At 43.7% G+C, this 26,343-nt stretch overlaps 1 protein-coding gene across 1 annotated transcript in view; it reads right to left on the reverse strand.

Annotated features, from left to right (window-relative positions):
* Positions 1–1,180: 1,180 nt before the first annotated feature.
* Positions 1,181–26,343, reverse strand: part of LOC138263749 (integrator complex subunit 6-like) — a 191,281-nt gene continuing 166,118 nt past the window's right edge. Inside the window, exons 12-15 of the mRNA XM_069212486.1 lie at positions 24,424–24,639; positions 23,560–23,683; positions 3,834–3,976; positions 1,181–3,554 (exon numbers count right to left, since the gene is read on the reverse strand). Coding sequence (XP_069068587.1) covers positions 3,294–3,554; positions 3,834–3,976; positions 23,560–23,683; positions 24,424–24,639 — 744 coding nt within the window. The 3' untranslated portion in view covers positions 1,181–3,293. The remainder of the gene's footprint in view (positions 3,555–3,833; positions 3,977–23,559; positions 23,684–24,423; positions 24,640–26,343) is intronic.

The raw sequence follows: 26,343 nt of genomic DNA on the forward strand, positions 1-26,343 counted from the left end.
GCGCTTACCAGAGGTTGTTGGGTGTCCAGATGTGTCCAGGAACCCAAATCCACAGACTGCCTCCGGCTCCAGAGTTGTTTCAACCATCATCTCAAGAGCTGTTGGGAGGGGGGTCACATTGGAAGGTCCTCCTCCTGTCCCCTGCATGTCACAGAGCTGGGCTGCGACCCTTTCCTTAGCCCTGGAGCGCAAGTCATACCACCTCTTTTTAATTTTTTCCACTGATCTGTTGGCCACTCCCAGGGCATTAATCTGAATCTGTATTTCCTTCTAGATTTTCACTTCTCTGCCTCAGGGACAGTCTGGGACAACCTCCCAAACAACTCCTCATGGTGGTTACAGCATTGTTGGTAACGGCAATGCGACCTGTTTGTGAGTCGCAATTTTGGACCTGAGTTTTTCCGTACGTCTGAACTAGCAACTTGTAAGTTGCTATTTCAGAAGGTCGTACATCAGCCCCTAAGTGATTAGAAGACTACATGTGGGCAATGCATGTCATGAGAAATTTTGTTACTATGACTAAGAGGTCAGTGTGTACTTAATGTACATAGAGTCTCTGGCATGCCTCATCCTATTCAGTACTTTCAATTTTTAAATCTATGCTCACAAGATCAGAAGCATGTTGCAGTAAGGATCCCAGGTGCCATAAAATGGCTACTTACCCTTGCTAAAACCCCCAAAATACTGTTGCTCAAGACACTCTGTTCTCTAGCATTCAAGTTCAAATATGTTTTATCATCCCACTTCTTTAATCTCAAGAATCCTACAAAAGATCTTCCCAAGCAGCTAGACTCCCTTTGGTCATATTTGAGCTGATTGCTGTTGATGGATCTGAGTTTGACACACAAAATGCTGCAACCACCTTGCTTTGCAAATTTAATCACACATTTAGACTGTTTGCTTCCCTTCACTTGTTTCCAATTTCATCTTGAGTACTTGTCAAAGTGCATTAAGTTGTTCATCGCAAATTATGGCTCAGAAATATAGTATCCTGTCCTTTATGCTACAAGCGATATTTGTGGTGTACCTGTAATCTCAGGGCTCCTTGTTTAGTAAGCCATATAAAATATAAACTAAAATGCTTTATACAAGATATAAGTAGTAACATACCGTGAAATAACTGGCACCATGTCAAGCAAGATGATACGGCAGAATAAATAAAACAGAAGCAAAACAGTCATTATTGGCACCTGAAAAGTGTTTTAATTGTTTGAAGAGCTCATCTTAGATGCCAAAGTATTCAACAATTTTTTCATTACAGAAGCAAAGGATGCCTTAAGCAGTTTTTCAACTGCAGGGCCAATAAGCACATTGCAGCTGCCCCTTGGTGCGAAGAGGTGCTCTTAGAACACACAGTACAAATGAGATCTAAGATCATTTGATTGAAAGGAAACTTAGAGAATGTGTAGCTTTGAGGAAGACACACGAATGAGGGAGTTTTAAAAGGAAACATAAAAATAGCTTGGAAAAAGAGGCAGAAAAGTAAAGAGAGGTGGTTTACTTTAGGCTTAAGGTGGTTTTAAAAAATGTAGTACAGCCCAAAAGGACACTGTCACTCGACAATACCCGATAGTCTTATAGTCTCAATAATTCAACATACTAAAATATGATTTTTGTTTGTATTTTTAAAAGATTGATAAAATCCAGCTGGAAAAATGTAACTAAAACATTACGAGAGTTTTTCTTTAAAAATAAAATCAATTTTCTGTAGATTAATGTACAACACAGCCATATCTAATAGAATGTGTTTGGAAAACATTCATTTCCTGCTTTTTACCTCAACAGTCAACATTTGTAAACATATACACAATTACAACTTTGTAATAATTTAATAAATATTATGCACTGCATAAGATTTACATAACTCTAAACTTTCATGAATGCGGCACATCAACCATTTCTGAATGTAAATGTCACATACACAAAATATCCAACCATTGCCTCATTCTTTAGCATGCCAAACAAGTTTTCAAACTGTTAAAGTATTCAATTTTTACTTAAAATAAATGTTATCTTATTTGGAATGTGCATGGCTCTTAAATCATGGGTAAACAAAGGGAACTGGTGGCAAAGTAGATCTTGTTATACTAGACAGGGGCACTGGAAGATTAGGCATATATGAGAGCCAACATTTGCCACCAATATCTGCGTACCAACATAACACATCATACTGCCATTTTATAAACACATCCATTTTGATTGAAGGCAGTTCACTTATGTATTCTTCTGTTACTGATGCTAAGGCACAGGCTAGCAGTTATCAATGGCATGGCAGACACATCTTTTTGCTGCTGCACAACTGCAAGTTACAAAATCACAGGTTTGGGACCACATTAAGGTTTTTCCTAGTTATTAGAACCCTTTTGCATGACAGAAATGCCTTTTCAACTCACAAAATGGTTTCCGCAACTCGCAGTTAGGAGGGGCTCACAATCGGTGGCGAGTAGCATAAACAAGATTCTTTTAACCATTTCTTGGACCCCCCCCAATTATATAGGGAATTAACGGGGAAGGTGCCGGGGATTTCTATACACTCACAAATTGGATCCTACATTCCAGCACTGCAAAAAAGCACTCCCTGGTCCTTTCATGGAGCCCACTCGCCAATATTAATTCTCTGGCAAATGAGGCGGGACAGTGATGAAGCATGACAGCCATAGTGGTGTGAGGCAATGGCATGCATTTTTTGGAGAATCCCTAGTCAGCACATATAGTGAAACACACAGGACGATAGGTGTTCCCGGAAGACATTTAAGACAACTGTCCCATGGGGATAACCATGGGCATTTTGATATCGCCTGCTTTTGATTTAGTTTAGATCTTAGTATATAAGGCCATAAATTACCAAATATATAAGCTCATTTTCAATTCACCCACTCAGAATTACATGTATTACTAGTGCCACAGACGTTTCTCTTCTTACAAAAAACCTCCCAATTAATACAGTACTGTTTTCCAACACTTTGTGACCATTCAGAGCAATCTTATTCTATTTGCGTCCTGAGTATACAAATGTAGTGCCAAGGTTTCCACTATACATTTCAATTCATCCAATATGAATACAAAATACAAACCATTACTAAGATAAAAAAACATTTTGAAATACTTAAAAATAAGTGTAAAAAATTAAGGTGACAATTTACAGCCATTGTGCAAATTTTTGCTGTGTTTTCACCTTGGCTAAAAAGGCTGCATAGCTTGTTCAACATGCTTGGTTATGCAGGTGATGGCCAAGGGCTTGAGGTAGGCTGTCTGTAGACCTAGTTCATTATTTGGCACTCGTGCTGACGTGATCAAACACAATTTGTAACTAATATGCCCCTGCGCACTGGAACTGGCTTGATGACAGTACAAGGAGAAGGTGCACCAAAAGCTGCTGAGGGGCTTTTATCTCCAACATTGTTTGTTATCACAGGAGGTGTCTGTGGTATTCGAAGAAGTGGCGATAAGCTGCGTCTTCTTTTAACGGAAGCAGGAGAATTGGGTTCACCAAGTCTTTTATTTTTGTTTTGAGGTCCAGCTACAAATTCATCTGCTTCATCGATCATCATTCCCTTTAATTAAACATAATGAACAGTCAAAAACCATTCACTTAAAACAAAATCCTTACTCTACATTTCTAGTAATTTGGTTATCATATATCAGCACAATGCTGATCTATCACGATCATGCTTAACAGATGAAACAGTGATGCTAAAAACAAGCCACTTATATATTTGTCTTCTCTCATCCCAAACTCAATTCTGTTCTTATCAGAATATGAAAAACACAATTCTCTGGAGCTGTCTCCTAAAACTCTTGTCTCACATATCTAGCATAGTGATTTATCTTACCTTTTTATCTTGCTTAAAAGGATTGCCGAAGGTGTTGAGTCGCTTTGGTTGGTCTGGATCAATCTCCCGCAAAGGAGGGGGCATCATCTTAAGGTATTCCTGGTAGTTGCCCATCTGAGAAACAGGAACAGTGTGGAGACAGTCTATTTTGAAATAAAGACACATTGTTGAGAAGAACTGAGGCAATAAGACATTTTGAACTGAAAATGATTTAGTCTAGGACTAGGATATATTTGCAAAATATAAAATAGTATTGTTTTAAGTGATACTTCTGATCTTGTCCATTACCGAGTGGAGATGCTCAGCTTTGATTTGCTTTGGATAAGAGTGAACTTTAAGATTCCATACAAAGTGGTGGTCCTCGTAGAAAAGCAGTGGGACGCTGCCTGCTGGGCCAGTGAGCACCTGCTGAGAACCTCTGATTTTACCAGAAAATGGCAAGGATTTTAAACCAAATGGCAATAAATTGTTCGTTTTGCTTGCCATCTCAGTGTCCTAATGTCACTGAATCCCACCACTGTATTAATAAATTCAGCTAAAGACCCGGGTTCCCCATATTTTCATTTCACATCTTTGCATGCATGCTATTTTAACATTAAGAGAATCAGTTTATCATTTATATTCAATATTACATAAGTGTGGAATCTTAATCACTACCGTCATTATCTCTGTGAGTAAATACTCCCCCCTCAAGACATAAAATAGTATATCTTGGATCTCCAAACACATCTCCCAAATTCAATAAAGTACTACTGGGACTGATATCTAGGTTGCATACTGCACCAGACAAACAATGCTATTGTCTGCTTATTTGTGATCAAAACACAGAATGTTAAAAATAACTAGATGGGGATGGAATGGATGAGGCTGTATTGATTTTTAAGTGGAATTAGCAGTATTCGATATGAACTAAAGCATTACTCCATCTCTCCTTAGTACAACAATCTTACAAAATGTGTTGTTTCCCCACAGGACTTATTCTTAAAGTAAATTAAAGCTAAATGGAGAGAAAAATAGAATAAGCTACAATATACAATAATAAGAGCTTACACTGGATCAGAATGGGACAGGCAGGGAATGGCCCGACAGATAGAGTCTTAACGGAGATGCAACACTGGCTCTCTCAAGATGTGGTGACATAGGAGTAGGCCGTGCAGTGTTAATCAGAAAGGCAAAAATCTTATCTCAACCAACATAGCTAATATACAATAACTATTATTAATCTGAGAGTAGAGGTGAAAAGGAAAATAAAAACACATGGCTAGAAGTATCAAGATGTTCTTAAATCATGCCTCACAGTTTGCAAGTCACAGTCAAACCAATAAACTAAGGAGTTCCTCTCTAGTTTGTGGCTAATGTAAAGAACTGAAAAAGAAAAAACTTCACAACACCTTATATATCCCATAGCCAGCTTAGAAAAAAATTAGAGGATGAGCAGAGGTTGTCAGTAATGAAAATCCAGTTATTTAGGGACAATGGATTATAAGGATTAATGCTAGCTCTGTAAAACACAGGCATAAGAAGCAGTGGCCCAAACGTCTCTGATGGAACACAAAAATGGTAGGTGCTAAAAAAACACTGGTCCACTGTGACAGCGTTACAACAGCAAGAACAAAACAGCAGAGCAGACCAGACCAAAGTTTGAAATGAGAGGACTAGCATGTGGACCTCAACAAAGATGATAAATCGAAATAGTCAATAATTATTTGAGCCAAATGCAATGTGATGTATTTGGGGCAAGTGGTGTATTTGGGGACAAGAACAGTGGATGTACTGCACACAACATTATACCGAAGAGTTGGCACGTGGTGGCAAAACAGCTGAGTAAAAAGGTTTACTGTTTATTTTATGACTGAGGAAATAATGCAATGGTTATGTTCCCAGAATGTCATGCGTTAATGGGCTTATGGTTTGTTTAAGTATACTGAAGTAACAAATGTTCCTGTTTTCCTGGATATTAACGTAGACTGTAGTTACAGAAAGACATTGTAATCAAAGAGCTAAATTGATGATAAAACATGAGGGAAAGATAAGAAAGTGTTACATTCTGTAGGATTCTTCCTGATGGCTGCCTGGTCTTTAGGCAGGTTTCTCATGTTAGAAATTTCCTCAGGCTGAACACTAGATCTGAAATTATCTTTCACCAGTGCCAAGCAAAACTACTTTAGCCATGGAGTTGGCTATGTTATCACCTATGAAGTGACATAGAAACTCCATATACTAACAGACTAAATCAGTGACCTTAGTTATGTCAATTTTTCCTCCACTTCAGAGAAGACAGAACACAATACAGACAGTTTTTGAAATAGGAGCATTACTGAAAGACAAACATCAGAAATGGAGAAGACGGACAGCATTGAGGACTCAGGATGAAGATTAAGAATACAAAGCTTTCTCAGATACAGTAAATGATTCATTACATTCTCTAACTTCTTTACAGATGAGCAGAGGTTTTAAATGGGACTGCCTCAAAATGGCCAATGCTGGGCAAAGGTAAATAATATGCAAAAGAAACTCTAACTTATGCTGACACAATCTACAACACAGCATACCATTAGTGTCTTTCCAGCCTGCCTAAAACTCTTGCAAGGACAACGCGCCGAAATTTAATTGTGTGAAACTACTTTAGATGACAGAGTATGGCAAAAAAAGAAATGGTTGGTATGCAATCCTAGAATACAAATCTACAATCATCCATATATTCTGCTTCCTTCTTATCCTGTCTGTCTAGTTTGTGAAAGACATGTCCACGTAGTAGCCACCAGCTTTTTAAAGTGGTAATACTGCATACCTGACTCTCACTCATTTTTATTCTACATAACAGGCAAAACAGGATATCAATATTTGAGCCAGTGATTATATGGCCTAGAATTACAACTTGTAAATACAATCGTTAACTAATTCATAGCAAATTGGTGACTTTAATGCTGTGTCAGGGCAACTTCAAAGTTAAGGCAAGCTTAAGCAAATTTGCTTTGCGGACCTGTACATTTCAATTTCAATTTTAAGGAACTGGTGAGTTCAGGAGGTGTACTCTTACATACTGAAAAACAGCTAATAACTGCAACATTATGCTACATTAACTCAGCTGAAGAATTTCCTAAGGATGGCCACCGGACCAGAATTTAAGGTGGGCATCAGCACAGCAGATATAACTCGACATAAGTGCTCCAGGCATGGACCCAAAACATTCTCTGTCATTCGTATAAATGACACAATTTAAGAGTAGATGAGGCTGGTGTTCTCCTCTTTCTTCAAAAGTAACTTCCAGGTACTTATAGACAGCGACCTTGCTAATGGTGCTTCATTCAAGAATCACTTGCCAGACTTTACTATCTCATGGCCAAATAACAATTTTGATCTTATCAACAGTACTGTTTATTAGTAGAACCATAGCTGCCTAACACATTCAAAACCTTCTGTAAGCCAATCCTAGGTTTATCAAAAAGGGCAGTACTTTAGGGATATCGTTAAACAGGCAAACGTCTGGTGCTAAATTTAGGGGGCAATACACTGTCCAAAAAGAGGTACTCATTCACATCAGTCACGTAAAATGTTGAAGCAGAGTTGTTAGCACACACACCCCTGCTTCAAGTCCTTATTTGTATAACGTTTCACAGAAGTAATCAAGAAGGGTCCCAACTTTATTTATACCTAGGTGATTGTGTACAGAGGTATGACCTATCCTATCAAGGATGTGGTGAACCCCACCCAAAGCAAGTCTCTCTCCACACACTCAAATGTTGTTTTAAAGACAATAAATGATGCATACAAAAAAAAAAAACATTCGAGGTTGTATTGTGATGTATAACACTGACAGTCTAGTCAGTCTGTCCAACATTCACAGTTCTGCTGAAACCTTGTTCGATAAAAAGGGATCAACTTATTTCTATTCTTCAAACTTTCGTAATAGCACTGGGCAAGGTATTTTCTGCAAATGTCAGTAAGGCTATTAAATCATAGATGGTTGGAAATGTGTGGGAGCTCTTTAGGTCTTGCCTACCAGACAGCTAAAAGCTATTACGTACTATACCAAAAACATTTAGGGGAGCTTACCATTTGTTGCCTTCGCTTTTTTTGTTCACTTACTTCCCTTTTTTATTAACATCCTTTTTATTGGCATTTTTATAATGATGCAACAGTGGCAAAATATATTTCATAATGTAGCATGTGTTATTTTCTCAATCACATTTTCTTATTATCAAGTTACCTACTTTAACCGATAACATATCCCGTTTAAAAAAAATTATTTATTTAGTTCACTATGTACTTTTGTGTTACTTTATACATGCATAGTATACATATCTAGCCTGCTACAATAATAACCTGTTTAAAGTTCCCATGTAGTGGCATGAAGGACACAGAACAAGAAAGCCTATAACCCATTCTAAACCTAAACATGCGGCTGCAGGTCGTATTACGTTGCTATTTCTGACATGTCAGTGTGTACATAGTTAAACTAAATTTGTAGTGCAGGTGTATACAAATGGTGAGAAAGCATCCTTAAATATAGCGTTCATATTCAGGACATTTATTTGTTAGACCCCACATTATATTATATTTGCATATTCATTTTCACAGTATAACCTTCTATAGCACTTAAGGACAGACCTATATGACTCAGGGGGGCAATGTATCATAATTCCATGTCTCAGGCCCCTCGTCCACAATCTCCAGTAGGGTCTTCAATTTAGCTTGTCTCCTGCCCTGGTCCCATATCAGATCCCCCGAGAGCCTGTCCAGTTCTCTAAAGGTAGCTGCTGGCACCAACACTAGTGAGTTAACAAATTGGTAAAGCACTTTGATGTCATGGGTCTGGGTTTAGGAACCATTATTGTCTGATCCAATCTCCTCCCGATAAAGCAGAAAGCTGATTCTTTCCTGTTGGCCGAGCTCAAGGAGGAAACGTGCCGACTCGCTATGCAGCGAACAGTCCACCCTTTCTCTCTTCTGGATCTATACCAGCACACAGCAGGTCAGGTTGGACTTCTGGGTCATGCAGTATTTAGCCCTTGGTCAGCGAGCCCAACTCTGCTGCATCTCATGTTCCAGTCACCAAGGAGCCATTGTTTGATATTTCAGGTGCAATTAGGAGCTCTCTCAATCTACATCGTGCATAGAGCAGCCACTCAGTTTACAGAAGAATCCTTTCCGCATCATTTCCTGTTACGCATCTGGAGCGCTTCATCTATTGTTTTGTTAGTCTACGCGCTTGGAGCACACCCATACTTAATTTATTTGTCAAAGCGCTTAATTGAGCGTTTCCTGTCACACGTCTGGAGCGCCTCATCTATTATTTTGTTTGCCTATGCGCTGGAGTGCTTCATCTGTTATTTTGTGTGCCTATGTGCTGGAGCGCTTCATCTGTTATTTTGTTTACCTACACTGCTGGAGTGCTGCATCTATGATTTGTTTGCCTACGCCCTGGGAGCGCTGCATCTATTATTTTGTTAACAAAACACTTGGAACGTCTACTGGGCAATTCCTTTACACGTGTCTGGAGTGCTTCATTCATCTTTTGTTTTCATCGCACTTAGAACATTTACTGGGAATAACATTTTCCACGCATTTGAAGCACTCTCTCTGTATGGTGTTAACTGAGTGGTTTCCTGGGTTGGGTGACCACCTACCACATCAAGAGCCTTTCAGGCTGATAAGTCCAGAATCCTTTTATCTTCATCACCTGGCAACAGTACCCAACGTCTCATCTTACATTAGGCCTTATTTTTCAGGTAGATATCAGAGCCAAGGGGTGGGTAGGTTTACATGGGAATACCTTATGCTTCTCTGATTTCTGACTCTGTTCTTGTATCTGTAGGATTCAGCCACTTACGCTTGACGGAAGCATAACCCAAACAATCCAAAACTTCCTCCCGTGTGCCTCAGCCTTCTCCCTTGTCCAGTTAAGACACATTACAAGTCAGAGGAAAGGGACAGTGGAGTTGGTTCAGTATCGGCTCCACAAGGACATGCCACATGCTCAAGGTGAGGGCCGCAGTGGTTTGACATTTGGGAAGAAGCACTGTTTTTTGCAATAGTCACTCCACCTATAGGCTACAGGCAATCTCTTCCAAAAAGCAGCCTGCGGTCTTAGATTAACAACTGTGCCACCCAAGTTGTCCTCCAGTATATATTTTTCTTTATGGAACACTCTAATCCCCAACTATCTAAATCTGTGCAGTTCCATGTTGTATTAGTTCGCTTTTAGGTCCTCAAACACCTCCATTTTGTAGAGTATTGTCACTAAATTATTACTTCCTTTCTCAAAGCCTCTGCAAAAGCTTCTGAGAGGAATTGTGATTGCTTAATACTTGGCCGACAAACTAGGTGTCTTTCACCTTTTTTGCATAACATTTTCAGCCTTTACCTATTTTTCTGGAAAGCTGTTGGGTTCCCATCTGCACTGAACTCTCAAATTTCAATAGTCTTTTCTCAATAGAGGGCTCATCAACATTATTTGTTATGCTCTAGGCTGTTGTAATCTCTACTGGCATACGCAATAGACTGTATATTTATACTATGGTATTGACAATGTTATCTATAAAAGGCATCCCTTGGCTGTTGCTTGGCTTCACTTGACTGGCTAATGTTATGTAATGTTTTGGTGGTTATTTGTGCCATTTTCCCCAGAGGAGTGGCTGGGATGAGTGTCAATGAGTCAGGCTGCTGAATGATGTTTGCCATCTTGTCTATTATTAACTGTCCCAGTTTGTCTTAAATAAGCGGTTTTAATTTCAGCAACTGATGAGCTTAACATCTCAGAAAGGGTCAAAATGTTATCAAGAACTGGAGAGCAATTACAGTCACAAGAAGAAACTTGAACTTGTTTTCTGGCCCATTCTATTACGTTGTTTAAATGCCCAAGTTATATATCGATTTCATCCATACATGGAGTCACTTGGTGCACTACGCACAGATAACAGCATTAATATTCACCAATATGTTGATGATACACAACTCCACTGAAAGTCTCCTCTGCTTCAGACATCTAACGCCTCAAACACTGCTTGCACATTATCCATGCTACCTGAAGCACAAGACAGAACAAGGCAGAATTCCTGCTGTTTGTCAAGAACAACAAACAATAAATAGTACAAACCTGGCTCAATGACGTGAACCTTGACGGCTTTGCTCTTCAACTTTCACTAAATACTAAGTCACTCAGATTGACCCTGGACATCAACCTCACCTTCAACACACACACTGCCAAAAAAAGACAAAGCTCTCTCTTCTAAAGACATTCAAGCCCTTTCTTACAGAAAGCAACTTCAGAACTGATGTTTAAGCCCTTGTACTGTTGCATAGGGATAGTAGTAATGCGCGGCTCCATGACCTATCAGACTCCACACTTCCATCATTTTAGGGCATCCTACATGCTGCAGCACATCCAATGCAGGGCCTGAAGAAATATGATCAGATCACCTCCATCCTGACAGAACCCCATTGTCTCATCTTGCTGGTCCACACCATCTTCAAAACCGGCTGCATCATTTACAAAGTCCTCACAACCAGCACTTCTGCCTATCTTGCAGGCAAGCTGACTGTCTCCGATTGTTGTCAGCACACCCAAAGCCAGGCCACCATCAGACGTGACGACTATGACGTGTAAAAGAAAAAAAACAAAAACAAAAACAAGACAGCAGGCCTTTTCCACCTATGCATCCAAGATTTGGAACAACATTCCACATATTCATTAAGACCATCCCAAAGCTGCTTCAATTTAGATAAGTGTAGAAGACTCGCTTTTTTAAAGAATATTACATCATAATGAATTAACCATCCTGAAACCAGGTTCCTCCCCTACTACTCGCTGACTCAGTGCTTGTCTTTGACCATATACAGCGCTCCGCTGCCTTTTGGCTAGACTCACGCTATGGAAATGCCATATACTTACATACACATATGTAGCTAGTCTGCAGCAGGTCCACCTGTAGGTTAAGTTTCTCTGACTGCAAGGATAGAGTAACTACAGTGTAAGAATTAGAAGAAGTAGCACCTAGCTAGCATAAGGAATATTGTCTTGCCCTTGTGGTGAACCTGTTGGACAAAAAAAGTGCAGATACTTATCAAACTGAGCGGGGGAGTGGTGTAGTATCCTTATTGATAATTAAGCTAAGCCTGGCATTCTTTCTGTCAACAGGCATTTAATTATATTTTGGACAGATGCATGAAGCTGATTTATTTGTACAGATATAGAGTAATTGACCAGTACTTTCCATTTAGCTGCATAATGTCCTCTACTAGTACGTTCCCAAGGAAATTCCTTCAGAAAATTCGAAGTATCCAGATTCTAAGTTCTACATTGCTAGATTCAGAGACTGAGCTGATGACCTAGATAATACAGTCTGCCTCCTTGTTGGATTAACAAGTCAAGCCGAAGGAACATTTCTGGCTAGGATGCACTAACATCGTCAGAAAGTGGGAGTAATGTGTCTGCTGTGCCTTTGTTGGTGCAAATGTGCTTGACCAATCTATCCACACAGTATTCATTTAAGAGAGCAGGTGCATGGATGCATAGATTTCACATTGTTAGTTTGCTTAAGCAGCTGCTGCACTGAGGTCTATTCTAACAGACTGATATGTTGCAATGCCTTCTATGGAGTCTACTTGCCTTGAATAGTCAACACTCAAATGTGTACTCTATGCCCCACAAAGGATGCATACAGATCTTTTCAGGCTGGTGGAAGAGTTGTTGTTCAGCAACACGTTTCCTAAATAACCTCATGTCTTAATCTTCGTAATCTTCTTCAAGAACCTTCACATCATCAGGTAAACAAGTCCACTAAATCGGTCTGAACACCTTGACTCCAATGTGGAGTCTGTGTCCCTGAGCACTGTGGGTCTCTCAGTCAATAATCATAAATCACACATATGAAACTGAAATGTATGATGTGAAGCTCATAAGGCCCGACTGTAGGAAGCTGGCTCTATATATAGTGGACCAAAGTGAGGTACATTGTGCAAAGAGTCCAGGCGAAGTATATGAGTTTAGGGCAAGGTCCAAGGGCCACACGAACAGGTCATCTCGGGGCAGCGCTGGGTCGGCCGAGCGCAGTTGAGTGTCAGAGCCCCATGTAAGTCTATAGGAATTGGTCTGGTCACAAAGTTGCTGCAGGGATGGACTGGGAGTCCAATATGGGTATACCACTGAGGTTGTTCAAGTCCTGCGATGCTCGGGGACGTAGGGACACCAGTGGTCCTGTTCTCCTCGGTCCGAGGCTTCCTAATGCAGAGGTGATTTGGACTGTCGAGTTTACCAGAGGTGGTTGCAGTGGAGGGGGTCCACAGAAACAAGCTGCAGGCATGGACTGGGGGTCCACTCAGGCCGAATCAACAGGCTCATGAGCCTGGGGATGTAAGGACATCAGTGGTCCTATTTTCCTCGGTCTGGGGCGTCCGGGTGCAGAAGTGCAGTGGACAATCAGGTCTTTGTCACCAGAAGTGGTCGGTGGGGGTTCTGCAGAATCAGGCTGCAGATGCTGTTGGGAAGCCCAAAGAGGGCAACTTCGGGGTGGGCTTCGTCTCTAGAGGGTTGGAACCATGCTGGCACTGTTGGCCCACTTTAGCTTGTGCTAGGTGGCTTGGGTGCAGTGGTGCTGTCTGGCATCTGGTTTTTGGTGGTTCTGATCCTCACATTTCTTTCTCGAGTGCCTGCGATGCAGGGAAGCAGCTCCTCTGCTCCAAAGGAGTTCTTCTTGTCAATTGGTGAAGCACTGGCAGCTCTCCCAGTTTCTTGGAGGCTGCAGCAGCAGTACTGGTCAGTTGCTCCTCGAGGGTCAAGTGTAGCCGGCAGGCTAGCAGGATTGGCACCAAGCCTGTCGTGCTCCTCAGTTCTCGGGTTCAGAAGACTTCATGTCCACTCCTCCTTTTGTGTCCACCGAAGACTTGAACTTCTGTTATCAAGGAGTCCCCTAAATACTCAATCTAGGGTGCATTAAGGGGGGTGAAGTGTAGTAGCCAATGGGCTAATTACCGTTGGGGTCACTACACCCCTAGATGACCACTTCCTTTGGGGAGTGGGCATCACTCAATCCCAGAATTCCTAATTCCTTCACACACAAGATGGCGGAATTCCTAAGGCTGTGTTCATTTCAGGGTGGTCACCCTAGGGGTGTGTCCAGCCTGGAAATGCAACACGCCTCCAGCATGGCAAATTTTCCCCAGATGGGCCCTGGAGCTTGGAGTTCTGCATCTTACTCTGAGAAAGGACAGATATACATACCAAAAGGTGGTGGGCTTCTTTAAAGTTTCCTGCCTTGGAATGTAGATTTGCAGGTCATCCTGTTGGGAGGGCTTGTGTTAACACCTCTCCTAGAGCAGGCTTTGTTTCTGACCTCCAGAGAGCAAAGGCTCTCATCTGTGGGGGTCTGATTCTTGTTTGTTGGTGACAAACTGTCTAGAACTAGTCAGTGGCCTGACGCGCAGTTGGTAGGTTTTCAGGGGGCACCTCTAAGGTGCCCTCTGGGTGCATGTATCAATAAATCCATCACTGGAATTAGTGAGGGTTTATTAATACGAGATGCTTGATACCAACCATCCCTATTTTTAGTGAAGCCATTATGTAGCTGGGGAACTCGTATTGACCAGTGCCCAGCACAAGTGCTTTAAATGGCTTCCCTGTTCACTCTCCATGTTTAAGTATTGACAAAGACATAGTACGGACATGTCCCTAATATAATGCACCATGCAATAGGACTGTAAGGCCTGCCATAGGGGTGACTTAGAAATTTTACATACAGCGTTTAGGGGACATGGCACACAGGGTGTGTGCTATGTTGTGTTTTCACTTTTAGGGGGGCACGTTGCTACACAATCTGCAACGGCAATCTGCATGAGGTTGGTGCTGGGTCCATTTTGTGGCACAAGTTGTGCTGCAGCTCTTAGGGGCCTTTTTCCGTACCCAATGCCCTAGGTACCAGGGGTATCATTTACTAGGGACTTAGAGGTGCAAAAGGGCCTGGCCACTTGAGGATCAAGTGACCAGGAGTCTTGTTTGGCAGAAAGAACACTGTGCACTTCAGTCAAAGTTGCATAGAAAAACAGGCAAAATGTGTGTTTGTGTAGGGGTGGGCGGGGTACTGCAATCAGAACCCAGCTTCCTACACCAACTCTATATTGAGCAGGTTCAGAGTCCATTTTCTCTATTTTTGCAGAATCATTTACATGCCTGCCATTGACGCCAATGTTGTCTGTCCTTATCTTTCCAAGTTCCTGTCAAGTCACTCAGACGGTGACATCGATAATACACCTGAGGCCGTATTATATAAAGTGCCCTGGGCGCGCTATGGGAGTTTGCACCCGCTTTAGGAACCCTCAGGGCACTCTGGCATTACAGAACGGGCCGCAGAGGCTTGTATAGCCCATTTTGTAATACAGATAGTGCTGGTGCATATATAGCATCAGCGCTATGTTCTGAGGGCATTCCCTCATTTGCATGGGGGTGTGGTCCCATGCAAATGAGGGAATCTCTTTGCCTCTTCGCCCACGCTGTATTACAGGTGCAGGTGCAAAGGGAAAGAAGCTCTCAGGAGGCGCACTAACAGTGCTCCACAAAAAGGTGGCATGTTAGTGAACTCCCTGTTGGCAGCCCTCTGGAGCAGGTGAAGAGGGTCTCCTCAGACACAACTTTGCAGGCAGGTGCAGTCACTCATTGCACCTGCCTGCAAGGGGATTTTTCACCCCTATTAAACATACAGTTGGGTTGCCACCTGCACAGTGAAACACGGAGCGGCTGCTTGAAAGCCGCTCCATATCTCACTTGGGTGCGCTGCCACCAGGGTAGCACGAGTTTGTAGCTGCCCTGGAGGCAGCATATTCACTCTAATACGGTGGATTCTCTTGGTTTGTGCAGGGTGCACCTTTTGAAAGGTGCACCCAGCGCAAACAAGGAAAATGCGCCATATGTGTATCACGGCCCTTGAAGCAACATCTGTCTGGAATAAGGTCCTTGCTATCACTATCTCAAGGTCAGACAAGAACAATAACCAAAACAGTGTAGTCTGAATTAATATTCCTGAAGTTATGTCAGAAATTCCCATCTCAGATAAGATACAGTATAAAAGGGCTGTCACTTGACCACTCGGGAGGAGAACTTCTTGACCCCAGATTATCGGGCAAAATACTGCCAGAGAAGATCTTGACTGCCAGAGATGCTGCCTCATCACAATTTCTAATGAACACTGATATCGAGGCAAGTCTCGCAGGAGAGGAGCTGAGGCGACATGTGTTTACCTTTTGCAGGGAATGTGGCCCCCCTGACTGTTGATAACTACAGAGCTTTGCTGTAAACAGGTATGCAGTGTGCTGATCCTCCCTAAGACACTCTAGATGCAAGATACACTACTCCATGCTCTCCTAATGTAGCACATAGAAGTATATTTTTAGATGACATTTTTACTATGGTAGAAATGTTAATTTCATTTTCATTGTTCGCAACATTCATTTGTGCTGTTTTAATGATATTCTGTGTGGTTAATTTAGATGTGCTAAGCAACAAAACAAGAGTGTTGAAATGAAACGCTCTGTAGTTATAGTGTCTTTTTCTGTGCAGTGCAGTTTGTGTGTGTGTGGTATGTGGAAGAATGAAATAGGTTTGTTTCCCATCACCACGCCATCCCTGGATTTCTATTTAGAGACTGTTAGTAACCCAAAACTATTGACTCCACTTCAAGTATATACTGAGTGGTGTTCGGACGGGCTACAATAACTTGTCTTTCACATTCAAGCGTTGTGCATTGAACTAAGTTCACTTATGTTGCACGTTGGTGCAAAAACAAACCTTGCAGAGCTAATCCAAAGTCTTAGTTTATGCAACAATTAGGAATAGAATAAACACAACTTGTAATATTCCATACCCAATACTAGAAGGCAGCGATTTGTACAGTACATGACCTACAACAACATGTTCTGCAAACATAAAAGCTTCTGCAGTAATGATAACTTGGGATCATTTGACAAAATGGGTGACTAGCCATATAGTGACGTTTTTCATTTCTTTATGTGCTTATTGGTTGTTTCTATGGTTTTGAAAGAACAAAGAAAAACATGCAGTGGCATAGTGATAGCAAAGTGTGATTAGCTCTATAAAGAAGAAGGTCTTGGAGCATGTCGAACTTTACCACTCAGAGCCTATAAACCATCACTTTTAAACCAAAGAGCTAAAGTAAAATCAGCTTGCATTCATTTTCACACTGCAGCAAGAAGAGCATAGAGTATTGGCTTTAAACAAACACTGGAGCTTCTTGACTGCCATGAAAACGAATTTAATTGCTAGGGGTCCAGTTCACAAAGAGACCAGGTTAAAAGTTAGAAATATTCTTCAGTAGTGTCCTCCAGGAACTTTATGACAGTAGGACAAATTATTTACCTCCGGTAGCACCTTATCTGATAAAGACAATATCTAGCTGCAGATTCCTTACTTCAGAATTTCCCCCAGACGTCGGTTTGGATCCAGAGATTTTTCTTGAACAGTAACCCTGCGCGCCGATAGGTGGAGTTGATCACCTCTGCGTCATTCGTCTGAGTCGTCTGCGCCAGATATGACATCACTGGTCCTATATAGGCGCCATCCCGGCGTGCTGTCAATTTTTATTCACGACTCTCCACACCAGAAGCGCTGAGCCATGAAGAACACTGACCCCTGCTGCATCAAAACTACGGCCCTGAAAGGGGAGCCCCTGTCCCTAGAAATCAGTTCACAGAGTGGGGAGGATTGATGGGTCAGTAAGGAATCTGCAACTAGATGTTGTCTCTACCAGATAAGGGGCTACCGAAGATAAGCAAGTTGTCCATCTGACTGAGACATCTAGTTGCAGATTCCTTACCTTAGAATAGATACCCAAGTAATACCGTCCCTGGAGGTGGGTCTGCAAATTAAGATCAAATCAGAAAGTCCTGCAGGACCAAACAGGCAAAGTTACCGTCCCTAGGGACCTGACAGGAATAGAACTCTGCATGCTAACACAGTGGTTGTAGCTTTAGCTCTGGTAGAATATGCATGCAAACCCTCAGTAGGTTGCTTCTTCGTCAGTGTGTAGTACATTTTATTGCACAGTACGACCCATCTGGAGATGGTTCTCTTCTGCACTGTTTGACCTTTGTTCGCACCCAAACAAATAAGAGAGTTGATCATCCACCCAGAACTCTATGGCACGATCAAGGTAGAACGCCAATGCTCTTTTTGGGTTCAGGCGGTAGAGTCTATTCTCTTCCTTAGAAGGATGTGGGGTTGCGTAAAATGTAGGCAAGGTGATGGATTGGCCTACATTGAAGGGTGAAACTACTTTCAGGAGAAAGGAGGCCCATGTGCGAAGCACCACTTTGTCAGGAGAGATGGAAAGGTAGAGAGGCTTAGTTGAAGATGCCTGCAGCTCGCTCACCTGGATAGCAGATGTAATTGCCACAAGGGAGGCTGTTTTCAGAGTGAGAAGCCTGAGAGTACAACTGTGGAGAGGCTCAAAAGGAGAGCACATCAGTAATGTGAGAACCAAATTCAAATCCCATTGGGGCATGATGAATGGGGATGGAGGAAACATATGAGTGAGGCCTTCAAGGAACCTATGTACAATAGGAAATTTAAACAAAGAAGGCTGATCAGGCAGCTGTAAGAAAGCAGAGATTGTAGACAAAATCTTTGAGAGTGCCCAAAGCAGAGCCGTGCTGGGCCAGTAAAAGTATAAACAAAAGAAACTCAGAGAAAGAGGCAGACAGGGCGTCAAAAGACTTGTCTGTGCACCATGCCACACATTTTTTCCAATGACGGCATATACCATTTTGGTGGAGGGATGCCTAGCTGCCAAGATTACATTACACTTCGAGTGGAATGTCAAAAGCTGCCAACTGCCGCCACTCAATCTCCATGCAAGAAGGTGGAGACTGGACAGGTTTAGGAGGAGAACCCGCCCCCGCTGCTGTGACAGAAGATCTTCCCGAAGGGACAGTATGATCGGAGTATAGATGGCCATGCTCAATAGCTCAGGATATCAGACTCTTTGTGCTCAGTCCAGAGCCACAAAGATTATTTGGGCCCAGCCGTTTTTGATCTTCTTGAGAACTCTGGGCAGAAGTGGTATGGGCAGAAAGATGTACAGGAGGCCTGAGCTCCACTCAAGACAAAAAGAGTTGCAGAGCGAGTGCCGCCTTGGAAATTCCAATTTGCAATACTGCTAACATTGTGCGTTCTCTGCGGAGCCAAACAGATCTAACCAAGGCTCTCTCCACTACTGAAAGACACCCTGCACCATTTGTGATCGACTAAGCACTGTTGACTGGAGTTTGTCTGCTCTGACGTTCAGAGAGCCTGGCAAATGTTGAACCACCAGGGATATGTCCTGCTGATCCAGTCACGTCCAGAGGCACAAGGCATCTTGACAAAGGGTCCACAACCCTACTCCATCCTGCTTGTTGCAGTACCACATAGTGGTGGTGGTGTTGTCCGTGAACATCGGTACTACTTCCCTTTGAGAGAGAGAAGAAATGCTTTTAATGCTAGCCTGATTGCTCAGAAGCTCCTACAGGTTGATGTGGAGTCTGGACTCTGCCGGAGACCAAATGTCTCTGATCTCCACCTTTCCCACATGGTTGTCTCCTCCCAGGAGAAATGCATTTGTCTCTACTGTCAGATCTGGTTGGGGAAGGGAGAGGGCTCTGTCACTTACCCAACTGCGGTTATTAGCCACCACTGCAGACCTTGTGCAGCTCCCTCCGAGATATGGACCATGTCGGAGAGATTCCCTTAATGCTGCGCACACTGAAACTTCAGGTCCCACTGCAGAGCCTGCATATATACCATCTGGCATGTGTCACCAGCAGGATGCAGGAGGCCATGAGGCCCAGCAGCCTCAGAGTAATTCTCACCGAAATCCAGGACAGGAGTTGGAACATCAGTATCATAGCCTGAATATCCTGGACTCGCTGCTCAGGAGGATAAGCCCAGAACTGCACTGTGTCTAGAACAGCTTAGATGAAAGGGAGCGTCTGACAGGGAGTAAGGTGCGACTTTGGCACGTTCATAGTGAATTCCAGCTAATGCAGGAGGTCTGCCGTAGTCTGGAAGTGCAAGACAATAGCATGGGGGGAGCCCGCTTTCAACTGTCAGTTGTCGAGACAGGGGGGAAGGCTGAAACCGCTGATCTGTGTAGGTGAGCTGTAACCACGGTCATCACCCTGTGAACACCCAAGGGGCGCTGTTAAGGCCAAAGGGTAGCGCAGTAAATTGAAAGTGCTCATGGCCTACAGTGAAGAGCAAGTAACGTCTGTGGGTAGGCAGGACGGGAATGTGAAAGTAAGCGTCCAGCAAGTTCAAGGCTACCATCCAGTCTCCTGGGTCCAGGGCAGAGTGAACCTGAGCCGTAGGATAGTGCAGGGACCCTTTTCCATTTTGGGCACCAGAAAGTAGTGGGAATAACAACCAGGACCTACTTCTGGCACAGGGACCCTCTTTATTGCAACCTTGGCCAAGAGAGCCTTAACCTCCTTTTGGAGAAGTGCCAAGTGATTGTCCGTCATATGATCGTAGGATGGTGGCATGGATGGAGGAGTACTCTCGAAAGGGAGGGAGTAGATCCTTCGGACTATCTGCAAAACCTACTTGTCTGATGTGATGGACTGTCATTAGAGCAGGTGATGGCGAATCCCGTCTCTGACTTGTCCTGGTAGAGAACCCTCAGACTAGGAAGGCTCGGAGGCAGCTTCAGTAGGGGCGGTGGACTGGCTGGACTGCTGGCTCCCTGATCCATGAGGATGGTGGATACCATGCCCCCGGCCAAGCAGAGGCAGGAGAGTGCGTGCAGGCCAGTGGCTGAATGGGAATGGACATGGGGGGACTCCCTTCTTGTAGCCAGGAAAAGAGCAAAAATCAGATAAAGGGGGCGAGGGACAGTCGTAACGCCAAACGACCTGGCTGTAGCACGAGAATCCTTGAAGCAATTTAGCGGTGAGTCTGCTTTTACTCCGAAGAGACAGGTGCCATCAAGAGGCATGTCCAGAAGATTGGCTTGGACATGGCCCAAAAAGCCAGTTGCCCTCACCCAGGCTTGGCGCCTCAGGGCCACAATTGATGCAACCGCTCTGCCCAGTGAGTTGGTCGTGTCCAGTCCACATTTGATTGTGACCTTTGCTGCGTGCCTCCCATCAGCAACAGCCTGAGAGAGTACAGCCCGGGCCTTCTCCGGGACCTGTGGCAGCACTTGCGCAACCATATCCCACAGCGTGTAGGAGTAACAGCCCAAAAGGCATGTGGTGCCACGGACCGCAAAGTGAGACTGGAGGAAGAAAACATCTTCTTCCCAAGTTGGTCCAGCCTCTTGGATTCCCTTTCTGGGGGTGCGGAAGGGACGGTGCCCTGGGATGTGGAGGCTTGGATAACCAAGCTCAGAGGGAATGGATGTTGTGTCAGCAACGCTGGGTCAGTCAAAGCAGGTCCATGATAGCGGGCAATAGTCCTGTTCACAGGAGCCCCTGTGCTGGGTTTGGACCACGTATCCGGCAGGACATCAGTAAGGGATTAACTGAAGGACAGTAGGGTTCAGAGGATGAAGCCCCAAGATGAAGCACCTCTGTCAGGAGGTTAGTTCTGACTGCCACAGAAGGCAGCTCGATGCCCAGGACCTCAGCTGCTCTTTGCACCACCATGGAACAGAACGCTCCCTCCTCTGTAGCCACAGTAGGGGGAGAAAGCATGCCAGTGTCAGGTGAAATATCCAGACCACTAGCTTCACCCAGGTCCGTATGCCAGTCCAAGGGGTCGTGTAACTGGTATTCTAAAGGCTCCAGTGACCCCTTCCATTTCTCATCGTGCCCAAACCCATAAGAATAAGGGTCAGTATCCGATATAAGGGACAAGGCCCCTGTCGACGTTGGAGCAGGCATTGTGCGACGTCGGTCCGGCTCTGTGTCGGAGTCTGCAATGAGGATGGAGTTGACGCCACCCAGATGCATGGTGACGTCGGGAGCGTTAATGTCGGAACAGGCGTCTGGAAAGTTCGAGGTGGTACGACCAATGCCGGTTTGGATGCAGGAATGGATTTCTGGGTACACCCTGGAGGCGAGGCTGAAACTGCTGGTGGTGTACCAAAGGGGGCCCCTTCTGTCCCCACAGGGCCCAAAGCCACTCCAGTGGAGGTGGACTGCCCAAAGATAATGTGCAAAGTCTCATAAAACTCTGAGTTGGGCATGGGCTGCTCCGGCTCCCAGAAACTCGGGGAGGTGAGGAGTCGACCTAGACACAGGCTCTGAGGACAGAGGCCTAGAACAACGGCACTCCTTTTCCCACAACTCAATGGGTGATGGACAGGGTGAAGTTGAAGAACACTTGTTCTTCTTCAACTTATTCTTGTGCCTTGACTTACCTAACCATCCCAATGACTTGGAGTGGGACGACGAAGAGGGGCTCCATGACCATTCTTGGGACCTTCCTCTCTATCGAGATTTGGAGGAAACACAGAGTTGAGTGACGGGCGACAAGGAGCTTTAGGGACAGCTCCCTCTAATTCTTCGGATTCATTGCCCTGAACTCCGAGCACAACTTCAGGTCGTGGTTGCGTTCCAGACACCACAAGCACGAGGTGCAGATCTGTTACAGACATCGCCCAATGACAGGATCTGCAGGTCTTGAACCCAGTCTTATGTGAGGACATTCTCAACGCACCAGGAGTGTCAACTCTCAAAAATCGTCGGCAAAAAGTAAAAAAAGATCAGTCAAAAATTGACATGGTGGGTAGCTCTTCTACTGATCAGTGATATTCTGGCATGGAAAGAAAAGAATGGATGTCAGCGAGCTGGGGTGGGGCCTATATAGGGCCTGCGATGTCATATCCAACGCGGACAGCGCCAACGACAGACGCAGAGCCATTTGACGCTACCTAACAGAAGGCAGGGGTACTGCTCAAGAAAAATCTCTGGATCCAGACTGAACACATAGGGGAAATTCTAAGGTACGAAATCTGCAAATAGATGTCTCTATAAACTATACATTTTCAGGGACTCTCCAAAGCACAAAATTTACTCATGCAGTATTACCACCAGGTGAAAAGTTCTACAGGCATAAATATGATTCAGCAATGTTTACCTTATTTATCTCATCCCCTGCTCACAGAGAAAATATTTTTCGATGTGGACAGTATATTTTTCTTACACCCCCATTAAATACGGGGCTACCCTTTCCACACTGGAAATGCAACTGTTGACAGGGGTAAGTTATGTGCATTCCCAGGATGGTCATCTCTTGGTGTGAAACTTAAGAGGCTGTGAGTATTACCTTCCAATCACAAGGTGGCTCAAATAGACATCTGCAATCCAGCCATTTACCCAAACTTTTGAAGGCAGCAATCCTGTCATACTGGCAAAACGCCATCTGCAGAATTAAGTCATCAAAGTAAAATCCCACTTTGTGCATCTAAGTTCAAAGTGAACGGCAAACATCTTTGTGGATTGGTCCCTTGATTATTAATCATAACTAATCCAAATAAGAGATAATGCTTGCTCTTATAGTGCCTTACAGATCTGCCTATATAGCTTTGGTGTTGGGTAGTGCTTCTTTAAGTTATCTTCCTCGGGTCAGAAGTAACAGAAAATGTGCATTCTAAAGTGTGGCACCAGTCATGCCTAACTTTCCGAATTGTGATCATGTCTTGCGTTTTAATCATCAGAAAGAAGAGAAGCAACACAGAGCCCCCATGTCACATTGCTACATTCATAGAAGCACTGTAAAGAAAGAAAATCCGTTTACCTTCATCCTGTCCGATGATAAGTCTGTGTGTTTTCAGTAAATTCGATCTCATTCTAGTCAACTGGTCCAAAAGACTTTGACGGGGAATATCGTAAGCATTCCTATATGTTTGTGGCTTTAAATCCTAGTTTTAAACGAAGCATACAATTGAAAAAAAACAGACTTCCTTTAAACTCCTCCACCCCCAAATCACCCATTTGCTTCTTTAATTTCTTCCCGAGGGGAAAAGTAATATTTAATTCAAAAGCAGTGACATGTAACAATGTCTAAAATCGACAATGGCATTGTTAATTGTATGGGCTGTTACACTATGATGCTGAAACCACCATAAATGGTCATCCACTATGTTTTATATTTATGGTGTTTCAGTTTGGTTGGCTTTGTTACACCTGATATTTGTCACTAATAAAAATACATTTAGAAAAATCAAAACCCTGTATTTAGAGGTACAATATTCGATAGCAAATCTAGGACTTGGTCTGCCTTACACTTTAACACCCTTTTTTCTTCTGCGAAGGAGATTCCAATATTTTAGGCAGATTACACCACAATGTTTTAAAATTTTCCTGCACCAAAAGTACGTGTTTTTGTAACATCCGAGTGTATGCAAAACAATATCTGCACCTTTCCTGTTAGTTAAAAAAAAAAAACTGTGCAACATCTACATTTTTTAATGGGGCAGTTTTAGTTAACATTTTTTAAATCAAGTATACTGCTGACGGTTCAGTAAAATATCTATAACTGATTTACAAAAATATTTCTGACAAACGAGCCAAAATAGGCTTCGGTCGTGGAAAAACAACTGATATGCACACATTATGACTTATATCCCTTCAAACTCTCGCTGTATTTCATCATGCTTACTTTGTTTAAGACTCCCATTTTGAAGTCGGCAAATTCTTTTGGATTCCTTTCAGCTAATCGAAGTGATGTTTCATCCGCGATGTCTTGCACAAATAGTTTTAAATTGCTACTACAAGTTACTGACCGTCGCAGAGCATTGTTTTTCACCTTGATACCAGTCTCGGAAGGCACTTTCCTTCCAACACATGACAATATTCGTTCAGATTCGAGTTTGGTCTGGAACGAGTTTACAAACAAATAAAAAACACATCATTTTGCAACTTGTTAAATGTGAGCAAAATAGCACATTTCAAACAGCAAGAAGCTCTGAAATTGCTGAACTTGGTTATAGAAATGCAGCAACTGAGAGAGCAGTGCCCGCACCACAGGAACTAGATGTGCTCAGCGGACCACCAAGACATAAATGTTTTAACTAAAAATAGTATGCGAACCTGAATTAAAATTGAAAACAACCTGACATGATACGTTAATTCTACACACACAACCCTTCTAGCAATATACAAATGTGACAAAATAATTGTTTACTTTACCATTATCAAGAATGCCAGTTCAGATCATGAATCAAAATAGTACACGTGTTGAGCGTTCCAGGATTTCGAGAGAAGTGGCACTGACGCGCCAACACGTTCAGCTGGCTCCCACATTCAGCACTACGGTAACACCGCAGCTAAAAAATGTTGCCTTCTTTCTCCCCAGTAAATAAACCTCAGCCAAGGGCTTTCATATCAGTAAATCTGTCTAAAAGCCAAAGAGGGATACCACTTAGCATTAGTCCTTTCAAGGAGATACTTAAAATGAAACTGTCTTCCCTTTTTAGCTGGAGGGCTACATGTCGTTTGTCACAGCCAGTTATGTAGGACAATTCACCTCCCATTCAACATGTCTGAGAGGTAAGCTATCTTGCTTCCCTTGACTATGAATAATGACAGGCTCACATGAAGTGCATACACTGCAATCCAATGATAGGCTAGAATAAGTTACTTACCTCTGGTAACGCTTTGTCCGGTAGAGACTCTTAAGCGCATATTCTTCACCTTAGAATATTCCCTAGGTGTCAGACTGGATTTGTAAAATATTGAGTAGTACCTGTGCGCACCTGTAGGCGGTGTCGTTCGGCTCTGCATCAGCATCCTCTGCATCAGAAGTGAGGTCACAGTGTCTATATAGGAGCCACCCCAGCTCCTTTCGTTCCATGCCAACAGTGTGGATTCAGTGAGTTTCTCAAGTAATTGTTTTGGCCAACTTTTTGTCAACGTTTTTGAGCTTTACTCACAGTGTGCTTAAGGCATAATGGGGGTCATTCTAACCCTGGCGGTAAAAACCGCCAGGGCGAATGACTGCGGTAGCACCGCCAACAGGCTGGCGGTGCACCGCTGGGCATTCTGACCGCGGCGGTTCAGCCGCAGCCAGAAACGGAAAGTCGGCGGTGTACCGCCGACTTTCCGCTGCCCTTGAGAATCCTCCATGGCGGTGGAGCGCGCTCCGCTGCCATGGGGATTCTGACACCCCCTACCGCCATCCTGTTCCTGGCGGGTCTCCCGCCAGGAACAGGATGGCGGTAGGGGGTGCCGCGGGGCCCCTGGGGGCCCCTGCAGTGCCCATGCCAATGGCATGGGCACTGCAGGGGCCCCCGTAAGAGGGCCCCAAAAGGAATTTCAGTGTCTGCCTAGCAGACACTGAAATTCGCGACGGGTGCTACTGCACCCGTCGCACTCCAGCAACTCCGCCGGCTCCATTCGGAGCCGGCTTCATCGTTGCTGGGTCTTTCCCGCTGTGCTGGCGGGCGGCCTTTTGGCCCGCCAGCACAGCGGGAAAGCCAGAATGGCCGCCGCGGTCTTGTGACCGCGGTGCGGTCATTTGGCGGTAACCACATGGCGGGCGGCGACTGGTAGAATCACCGCCAATGTCTCCTGCTAAACC

This window comes from Pleurodeles waltl, chromosome 2_1, assembly GCF_031143425.1.
Source record: "Pleurodeles waltl isolate 20211129_DDA chromosome 2_1, aPleWal1.hap1.20221129, whole genome shotgun sequence".
NCBI classification, from domain to species: domain Eukaryota; kingdom Metazoa; phylum Chordata; class Amphibia; order Caudata; family Salamandridae; genus Pleurodeles; species Pleurodeles waltl.